Source organism: Asterias rubens, chromosome 2, assembly GCF_902459465.1.
Source record: "Asterias rubens chromosome 2, eAstRub1.3, whole genome shotgun sequence".
NCBI lineage: Eukaryota > Metazoa > Echinodermata > Asteroidea > Forcipulatida > Asteriidae > Asterias > Asterias rubens.
Window position 1 is genome coordinate 17,145,805 of NC_047063.1, and position 11,146 is coordinate 17,156,950.

Sequence of the window (11,146 nt, forward strand, 5' to 3'; positions counted from 1 at the left end):
TGGAAAGCACTTGGAAAGACAAATGTGATTTTTGTGTAATTTCTAGGAGGATACACCAATCTACTGGCCGACCAATAAGGGTGAATCGTTGACGATCGGAACGATGAAAGTAACGCTTTGCGATGAGGAGCACTCCAATATGTCCTTCATCACAAGGGAATTTCTACTCAGCTGCTCACAGGTAAATCAGGATTTGGTCGTGAAAATGCCCATGTTGTTTAGAAATGATTAAAAGTATTTCGACAGATGACAATAATACTAAGTTGTTTTTGAAAAGTGCATTTTACATGTACAATAACTGTCTCAATGCGCTTTATATTAGTGCCTGGTAATTGGGCTAATAGCAACTCTTTATTCTTTCTCATCTCCCTGCCAAAGGTTTTTTCAAACACAATATCAACCTCTTCCCTCGCAGGTACCCATTTATACCCCCTGGGTGATGAAGAGAAGCAATTATAGTCAAGTATCTTGCTCACGGATAGAAGTGTTATGACCGGGATTCGAACCCACACTCCTTATCATCTTCTATGTTTGTTTCTCTAGGATGAGGACCAGCTAACAGTGAAGCAGTACCATTGTAGCTATTGGCCAGACAGCTGCTCCCCACTCCATACGGCCTTTGACCTCATATACGCACTGGAGGAAAGAAGTACGATGCTGGCACAAATCAACAAAGACGTAGTCGGCCCAATCACAGTGCACGACAGGTATCTAAAAAATAAATAATAAATAATAGTGGCTTCTTATATCGAGTCTATGGTTTACCACACTAGGTACTAGTAGTAGTAGTACTGCATATATATGCACATCATATTCATCATAAACAGATCTATGGTGCATATAGCGCACATGTCCGTCGCTCAATGGTGCTCCTGGCGCTGTAACAAACAGTATTTCCTGTAAGATTTTGGACTACGTTTGAATAATGAGACCTAATTCTGATAGCACCATGTAATGTCTTACAAGGTGCGGTGGCGCAATTTGCTGCCGATCGGACCAAGAACACCGGGGCGAACCCCTTCTCTTGTCGATAAGTGCACTGGGTTCTTTTACATGCGTAATTAACACATGGGACCAACGGCTTAACGTCCCATCCGAAGGATGAAGCAATGGTGAGGTGTCTTGCTCAAGGACACAAGTGTCACAGCTGGGGATTCGAACCCACACTCTGCTGATCAGACTGGAAAGAAAAAAAAAGTTATACTGATACCTGTTTACATTTAGGTTGTAACACGCTATATAATGTCTTTTGAATATTGTTAACGCAACATGGTCATGTTGTTTATACAAATCTTTCACTGGTTTCCATCTTGGCAATCTTGGTTGGTAACATTACTATTTTTTATCAACCTTTAGATTTGGAGGTCGAACTGCAGGAACGTTCTGCGCTCTATTCACATTGCATCAAGAGCTTACCATAGAGGGCAGTGTTGATGTGTACAAAACAATCAAACTCTACGCTAACAAGAGACCCAGGATGTTCACAGCTAAGGTGGGTATTTAAGTGACCTTTGATCTTTAGCCTTTGTCACACAGGGGATACTGTAATGGGTCGAGGTTGGGTTGGTAGGTCCTTAGTGTTTAGGTGAAACTTGAGTAAAATGCTGATGAAACGAACACCAGAAAATATTGAATTTTGTTAAAACATCTGTTAACACAATTGAGTGTTACACCATAACTTGGTTGTCCCAGTTTGGTTTGTTTATCAACAATGGAAAGGTCTATAGTGATTTGCGGCGCCCTCAACGAAGATGAATACCAAGATGGCATCCGTTAGCAACCAGCCATGAATTGTGCCCTATTTTGTCTGCCTTGTTTCATCAAGCACCCTCTGCTCCTTGTGTCATCACATTTATTTGTTCACCTTACTATTTTTGTATCATGTTCCCCAAAAGGATCCTACCAATGGCTGTGCAGCTAGTAGCTTTTTGTAGCTTTATAGAAAATTGGATTTACCATTTTTTTTCTAATAAGTGTACCATTTTGATTTTGCGTAGGATGAATACCATTTTGTGTACCGTGCACTTCAGAGTGTGTATCTCGCAGAACAGCAAATGAAAAGCTTCAAGGTGCAATCTATGCCTCGTCTTGGTAACGAAACAGAAAACAACAAGGACTGGCAAAATGCGCGCTACATGACGGCTGTGCCTGAAAGCAGTAATCTACGACAGATGTCAGACTCAGCGAGAAACAGTTCACTCGACAGCGACAACTGGTACCGAGCCCGCAGCCAGACTCTAGCCAGCACGGGGACACAGCGTAACCAGCGCCCGTTAAAGTTCTGGCATCGGCGGACGAAGTCTGAGAAACGCAAACCGACAAATCTGAGCATCACCAACACGAACGCCCTTGAGGTTACACCTCCTAATGACTCCCCCAAGGACTCTAACCCCGAGGTGTACGACATCGCGGAGAAGTACGACAAAGGGCTCAGCGGAACGGAGGTGGACGCAAGTATGGACCCAGAGGTACGGTTAGGGAACGGAACCCCCAGCACGGTCTCCGACACCACAGTTGTTCCAGATATCCATTTGAATTTGCAGGATCATTTACAGAATGATAAGCACAACTCGGTTCACATGGAGGACGGAGAGACTATCGCCCTCATGGGCCATCTTGCGCCAGGCGCCAATCACGAAAACACTGAAATGTCCACGCCGGATTACCGGTTTGGTGGCTCGACGAAGTTCAAATCGCGCAGCAGGGAGTCGCTTGGAAATCACAGCACCAAGTCTGAGGAGACACGTATGTGATAGGTCATGTCAGAAGTCATGTGATTTGTCATGTGACTGCATCGTTGTATTGTCCATCACTTGACAACTGCTTTCCCTGTAATTATGTTAATATAAAGTGACGATTTTTTTTTTTTTTTATATTATTGATGTGTGGACACAATTTTAAAAACCAGTTATGAGGATTTGATGTCCTAAAATTGTATTAATTAATTTGCGTTATGGAGCAAGATTATTTTTTGTGTGCAGAAAAAAACAAAATGCTGATTTAAATTAATTTTTTAATGTGGCAAGAAATATTTCAGCTTTTAGTTTCATTTAAATCCAAAATGGTCATGATAAATGTAACTTATTTCAGTTAACTGATGAACTATTTAAATTGAAAAAGCTTTTTGTTCAAACTTAAACAAAATGTGTTGATTTTCAATGTCACAATCATTAACTATGCGAAGGAATTGCCACTCTATTTTGAATAATTTCCACAATGATGACGTAAAAAATGTCTCATCTCTCAATTCTACACAGTAGGTTTAAAGAATGATGAAATCCATCGCTTAAAATATGCAAAGATAAACACTCTGAAAGTTTTTGTTTTTCAACCATGAGAGATATCATACCAAAGAAACTCCTTAAGAGGTTGTGAGCCAATCATTCCATGTCTAATTTATTATTTAAGGGTTATTCACATATTGGTATGAGCTCAAAGTCTGTTCAGAAGTTACTAAACAGGGTCTTACTGCAGGGCACAGCATTGGTAGCTTGTATTTCTTAAGTTTATGTGAATTTCCCTGCTTTCTAGGATTATGTAACTTATCTAGATTTTACAACTTTCATTAAAAAAAGGTGCTTATTTATGGGAAAAATAATAGTTTTCCTCTTTAAAAAGATTATTTCTCAATGTTTTTTGTAGCATGACACTGGAAGTATGACTCGAAAACTTGGGCTGTATCCAAAATGGCGGCTACAGTTGTTGTTTAAAGGGTGTTGCTAATGGGCATTATACTTAAAAGAGGCCAATGCACAGATAAAGGTATGGCGACCTTCCCTGGTGGTTTTAAAACTATTTTGTTTAGCTTCTGATATGTAATTTATAGTTCTCAAAGTTGCTGCGTAAATGCTAGATGAATTATAGTCCGTCATTCCTGATGCCCCGTAAGTATTGGTGTTGACTGGTCCCCATATGTGTTTATTTGTTGTTGAATTCCCATGTCAAAGGGTGTCAGACTCTTTTATATTGCCATGTCATTTTTAATAGCTTTCATTTTGATGAAATTTAGTTTTCCCCAAAACAACAGGCAGGTTCTTTTGTGAAAAGTGTTTAATATTATGTTAATCTTGTTGCATCAGTGATAACTTGGTTACACCGTTACACCGAAGTTCTGTTAAAAAGATTCACAGTCATATCACTCCGTTGGTAGATCTCACCAGGGCCCAACTTCATAGAGCTGCTTAGCGGCCGATTTTGTGCTTACTGTGCAACCTCTTTTTCATAGCGCTGCTAACTGTAGCACACAAAAAACATGCTAACCTTCCAGTGCTTACCGCACAAAAATAAATGACATCACAATGCAAATCCATGGTAAACACGCAATATGGGCGCCTAATTTTTCTGCCAACCTGTGCAATACCCTAAGGCTTAAGCAAATTTTTCTGCTACAATATGCACGCAAATGCTTACCGTTCGGCCCAGGACTCAATTTCTTCATGGCTCTCATGCGTATTCCAGTTTTACCAGGCCTTTGCTCAGCACTTACCCTGTTAACAAAAATGGTTATTGCAAGTCCCCTATATACATGTTGACGACGAAATTTCAGATTCTTCCTTCACATAAAGGTACTCGCTTGGGCCCGTTATCATAGAGCTTCTTAAACACAAGAAGAAGCTCAGCACAAAAACAATTATGCTTACCAGATTTAGGTTTCCAGTCATGTCGCACCATGTCAGTATCCTGTGCGCTTTTGCTCAGCAGAAATGTGTTAAGCAGAATTTTCTATTTACCGGTAAGCACCTCTGTGATACAATGGCCGATGATTTGGATGGGCTTAGTTGAATTGGGGGAGAAACGAGCTGACTGAGCAATGATTAAGGTCAAAATTGTGATTTTTATATTTTTCAAAATCTTGCTTCAATCGCACATGAAAATGATATGGCGTATATTGGAGTGACTCCTGTGTGTTATAATAATTTTAATATTAGTGTGTGATCGATTAAGATGAATTTATAAATGGTTTAGTTTTGTTCTCTCGACAAAGTCCACAATGAATTTCTTTTCAGAGCAAATATTTGATACTAAAACCCTTGGGTGAGGAGTAAGAACATTGTTCGAAAGAGATACAATTCAGATTTTATAACAATTAAGTCTGGAATTGCCATAAAACTTGGCAATTTTAAAGTTAAGACACACGTAGTAGAATGTCATAAAGATAAACAATTGTTGTTGCTTCAGAAAGTTACCATTTCTTAATACATATCAAGATAGGCACAAGGGAAACTGACCGGGTACATTTTAAATGATTTTGGGGGTTGAACAAAGGCAAATTGACTAGAGTGGGATTCAAACCTAAGACCTCCTTAATACAAGAAGAAAAGTAACTCTCTGACTAAAAGTCTTGGAATGTTCCTGTAAAGAAAATAAAATTAAAATAATAATCATACTTCGTAAATGCTGTTCAATTTTTTACTCTGTTGCTACTCTTCCTTTATCAAATAATGCATAATATATATTTTTGTTAGTTAAATTTATTTCTCCATTTTTCAACGAGGTGATTGTGTAAATTTTTTCTTTAAAGGATTTGGGTACTTTTTGTAACACAAAACACAACGTCCACAGATTCACATAAAACTTACACCGTTTGAAGATAATGATAGTAGAAAGCTTTCCTGAAAATATTATTTGCTGAGGTGCTGTAGTTTTTGAGAAATGTGTAAAACAATGTCATGAAAATACGTTTTCACATGCTAAAAAGATTTCGTCTCATGATCACTGAGACGATAATTATTTTCTTGACATTGTTTTACTAATTTCTCAAAAACTGCAGCACCTGAGCAAGTAATATTTTTAGGGAAGCTTTCTACTTTCATTATCTTCAAACTGTAAGTTTAATGTAAATCTGTGGACATTGTGTTTTTTGTCCTACAAAAAGTACATAGACCCTTTAAGGTAAATATTTGAGAAGTAAAAACCAAACATGGATGTACAAACCTTGACAGCAGGAACTGTTTATGAAAGTAGATTTGTTGGACATGTAACAAATCTGTGTGTGAATAATGTTAATAATTATATGAATGTTTATTATAATCACAAGGGATAACAAATTTCTGGAAAAACAATGTTTATTTTAAGGTCACATCTACAGTTCATGTAAAGTAAATGTATAACTGTTCAGCTTAAGTTTTGTTGATGTTTTCTCATTTATTTATTATTTTTAAACTTATAAATGTGACAGGGTTATGAAACGGAAACTGTTTGCAATAGACCCCTTCTATAAGCCGCCATTTGTTGAGGTCAAACATGAAAATGTACACGCGTGTTAAGTGTCATGCACAACTACCAGCCAATGATAGACCATGCTTTGATTTCGTTGAGGGCGCTGTTAGCACTTGTGACATCGTATGCGAGGTGTTGATACCAAAACATAAACGTGGATGCTTACTATAAATTCAATTAACTCATGGAAAAGCTCAGATAATCATGCATGAAAACAAAATTGCCTTCTTAAACGCAAGAGGAAACAATGGTTGACACTTGGCCATTTCAATGTCTTCTCCAAAAAAGAGGTGATTCTGAAAATAACCAGAGTTGAGATATGTCTCTCTTTCATTATTAAAATACTCCCAGATCAAACTTGATCAGGATCCCGGGTCTCAGAGGCCTTGCTGAAACTGTTCCAGACTAGCCCAGAATCTGAGTTAAAGACACTGGACACTATTGGTAATTGTCAAAGACCAGTCTTCTCACTTAGTGAATCTCAACATATGCATAAAATAACAAACCTGCGAAAATTTGAGCTCAATTGGTCATCGAAGTTGCGAGATAATAATGAAAGAAAATGCGTCCTTGCTACACGAAGTTGTGTGCTTTCAGATGCTTGATTTCAAGACCTCAAAATCTAATTCTGATGTATCGAAATCACATTCCTGGAAAATTACTTCTTTCTCAAAATGTATTCAGAGAGAGCCGTTTCTCACAGTGTTTTAAACTACCAACAGCTCTCCATTACTCGTTATCAGGTAAGGCTTTATGCTAATAATTATTTTGAGTAATTACCAATAGTGTCCACTGCCTTTAACTGAAACTGTGTCAAGCTGGCTCCAGAATCCAAGTTAAAATTTAAATATTAAAATCAACCAGTGTCTGGGTCAACCTTACGCCCTGGGACCCAGAATCTGGGTTATTTCTGACCCAGGGGTGTAAAGAGTGTGTCTGAGCCTTGCATGCTCACCTCAGATTCGTCTTGTAACAATCCCCTATCCAATCCAAGAAGACATTCATTATTGTTGTCGACTGTTATTTTGTTGTTCTCGGTCCTTCCAGACCAAGAAGTAAAAGTCTTTATTTTAAAGGCTGATGACAGTAATATTCTGGGGAAAAAAACATGGTAACACATTTTTCGAGTTATTTGGTTGAATTTTCCATCCCAAGCGCCCACATTATTTATGCTTAAATTATTGTCACAGTGTCCAACATTTACCTCAAATTCATGAAAAATGAATTTCCCATTAATGACAATATGAGTTATTCATATGTGACTGCTATGAATGATTCATAAACCACTTTCAATAAGTTTGTGGAGTGCTTTTGTTATTTATTTTGTGTATACAATTGCTCTGCATAGACTTGAATGGCCTCCATGTTGCATTTTATATCCCCATTTTAAAAAATCTGAACCCAAAGACCTTTATGATGGAGCGGCCATCTTGAATTTCTCCCATTCAACTCAATGTAACCAAACCAAGAATGGAAGGAGAAATAGTCTGGTTCCTTTTGTACAATGAATAACTAGCATTATTACGGCTGTATGATATAGGGAACATTACCAAGATGGTGGCAGAATGATAAAGGTCTAATGTGTAAGTGTGTACAGTTTAAATTATTGTCGTTAATACATGTACCTACACCGAATGTGTTGAGGAGTTATTCTCACTGTGTGCTTTGGGAAATAATGAAAGGCCAGACAATGCTGTAACAGTAGCTTTTTTATGATGTCATTTTGGCTTGCCACATGTGTTTAAAGGCTTTTTTATCAAAATATTTGCTACATTTTGACAAATATGTGTACAAATTGCAGTCAAAAATATCTAAAATACAGTTGGTTTTAAATAGTAGTTTTTATTTTTTATCTATTATTTTTGTTTTATTTGTTAGTTTTTAGTTTTATTTTAATTTATTCATTATTCATTTTTTTCATGGGGGGCTTGGATATGGGAGGCAGATTAAGAGTGAGATTAATTTCATCTGTTTTGGGGTCGACTCTAGAGGGTCATCGACCTTGTTTGACCCAATTGCCATTGACCCCCCATAGAGTTATATGTGGAATTCTCGTTGTACTTATTTCAGTTGTGTGTAGGACTGTGTAGTGTGTTTTACACCCCCTATCCCACCCCACCGACCAGCAAGCCATCAAGTGTCATATAATACATATGTGTATTTCTCAAGGGGTTTGCATGTGAAATATAAAGCTTGGACAATTATGAAAAGTAGCGCAATTAAAGGCAGTGGACACTATTGTTAATTACTCAAAATAATTATTAGCATAAAACCTTAGGCCCCCTACTTGGTTATGATTAATAGGGAGAGGTTGATAGTATAAAACATTGTGAGAATCGACTCCTTCTGAAGTAATGTAATTTTTGAGAAAGAAGTTATTTTCCACAAATTTGACTTTGAGACCTCAGAATTAGATTTTGAGGTCTCGAAGTCAAGCATCATAAAGCACACAACTTTGTGTCACAAGGGTGTTTTTTCTTTCATTATTATCTCGCAACTTTGACGACCAATTGAGTTCAAATTTTTCATAGGTTTGTTATTTTATGCATATGTTGAGATACACCAAGTAAGAAGACTGGTCTTTTACAATTACCAAAGGTGTCCAGTGTTTTTAACATTGTTTATGGATGTAAACAATATGGGGAATTTTACAGAATGGTAATGATGGTCACAACTGTGCAAAGTAACAAGGCAAACAATGTAATTTGATCTGATAAATTAAGAAATTATCAGGGCCCAATGTCATAGAGTTGCTTTGAAAAGAAGACATCATTACTCAGTTGAAATACCAGGAATTATTTACATGATGACAGCCAATTTTGGCTGGTAACTTTTTTCTAGAAAGTACAATTATCGTGTGCTTCGCTAATTTTTATGCTTACAGGGCTGCATGAGCGGGAAAAAATTCAGCAGGAATATTTTAACTTTTTCATAATGTGCTTGTTTGTCATTAAATTGTAATTTTGTCAATTTTACACTTCTGAAATTATCGAAATTATCTATCAAAAATTGGGCCCCAACCGCAAGGTTGGACAAAAAAGAGCTTAACTTCTGCCAATCACGAAGCCCATTAAAATTACAAATCTTTAAAGTCATTTATGGAATGCTGCTTTGATATACCTTGATATGTTGCAACAAAGGGCCTATTTACAAAACGTAGCTCCCACATTAGGTAACATGAGTGGTGACGTAACAGCTTTTCACGAATGTTTCTGAGGAAGGGTATTCGAAATGATTGGGGGTTTCTCAGTTAAAATCTGTTTAGTCTCATAGGAACTAGAACTAAATTTTCTTGTCGATTGGAAACATTTAAAATGAATTTCAGCAAAGATTACTTGTTGCTGTTTCCATTCAAGTTGGTCTTATAATTTCAAGCAGTTCTGTGAGGTTGGGCTCATGGCTTCGTACTTAAAACTAAGACCCTGGTCTGTGTTAATTTTAACTAATGAAATTGTGCCTATTTAAGATTTAATAACATGACATCGTGTACAAATATAAATTTATTTACATATCCCTTCATAGAGGATCGGGTTTATTGATTAAATTGAACAAAATGTGAAGAGAAAGTTTAAACTTGACATGCACTTGTATATAATATGAAGACATTTCACACAATTACTTTGATTTATTTATTTGTACCTTTATCGGTTGTTTTTTTATCGGTAGCTTATTTTGAAAAGGTGTGTGAATTGACAACAAAACGACTTTTCTAATGATTTTTTTTTTCTCGATTGGTAGATTTCAATCAATGGTTATTTACTCAAATTTATTTGCGATTTTAAATAAGAAAGATTTCAGTGGACTTATCAAACTGAAGGACTCTCAGATTTTTATGTTGGTAGATTTTTTTAAAGATTTCTTTTCATCTCCGAAGTCAGCCATTTTTGTTTGTTTCGTCTCACAATCAGAAATTATGTCTTTTTTAAAGACAGTGGACACTATTAATAATTTTCAAAGACCAGTCTTCCCACTTGGTGTACCTCATTCTATACATAAAGTAACAAACATGAGAAAATTTGAGCTCAATCAGTCGTCGAAATTGCGAGATAATAATGAAGAAAAAAAACACCCTTGTCACACGTTGTGTGCTTTCAGATGCTTGATTTCGAGACCTCAAGTTCTAAATCTGAGGTCTCAAAATCAAATTCATGGATAATAACTTCTTTGTCGAAAACTACTCCACTTCAGAGGAAGCTGTTTCTGACAATGCTTTATATTACCAACCTCTCCCCATTACTCATTACCAAGTAAGGTTTCGTGCTAATAATTATTTTGAGTAATTACCAATAGTGTCCACTGCCATTAAAAGCAAAACTGAGACACCTTTGTTGAGTGCAGAATGTGTATAATTTAATGTACAGAGCACAACTCATTACAATATAGATTATTCAATGTTTTAAAGTGTTAAACTGAGTGTAGTATTAAAAAGCACAGCTCAACAGGTAACTTGAGCATAATGAAATAATCAAATATTAAAGAGATATTAAATGAAATTTTGGATGTGAGTGTATTTTTGTTCTTAGGATGTGTCAGTAGGCTATGTGTCAGTAGGCTATGTGACAGCTTCAGCAATATTAGCTATGGCCGGATAGCTTTTATAGCCATTGGACACTATAGGTAAACAGTATTGTCCAAGGCCCACACTTCGTGTATCACAACTTATATATAAAATAACAAACCTGTGAAAATTTAGGCTCAACCGGTCATCGGAGTCAGGAGAAAATAAAGGGAAAACCCATCCTTGTTTCCGCACGTTTCGCCGTGTCATGACATGTGTTTTAAATAAATCCGTAATTCTCAATATCGAGAATTGATGTTTTCTCAAAAAGTAAAGCATTTTCATGGAATAATATTTCAAGAGAAGTCTTCACCATTACCTTCTGTAAACCCTGTAAGTTATTTGTAAATCTGTGAACTTTTAATTGTT

The 11,146-nt window shown here is 36.6% G+C and overlaps 1 protein-coding gene across 5 annotated transcripts in view; it reads left to right on the forward strand.

Annotated features, from left to right (window-relative positions):
• Positions 1 to 2,890, forward strand: part of LOC117304262 (receptor-type tyrosine-protein phosphatase delta-like) — a 110,644-nt gene extending 107,754 nt beyond the window's left edge. For all 5 annotated transcript variants that reach the window (XM_033788654.1, XM_033788661.1, XM_033788655.1 and 2 more), the window contains 4 exons: positions 47 to 181; positions 544 to 707; positions 1,357 to 1,492; positions 1,998 to 2,890. In XM_033788654.1, coding sequence (XP_033644545.1) covers positions 47 to 181; positions 544 to 707; positions 1,357 to 1,492; positions 1,998 to 2,753 — 1,191 coding nt within the window. In that variant the 3' untranslated portion in view covers positions 2,754 to 2,890. The remainder of the gene's footprint in view (positions 1 to 46; positions 182 to 543; positions 708 to 1,356; positions 1,493 to 1,997) is intronic.
• The last annotated feature ends 8,256 nt before the right edge of the window (positions 2,891 to 11,146 follow it).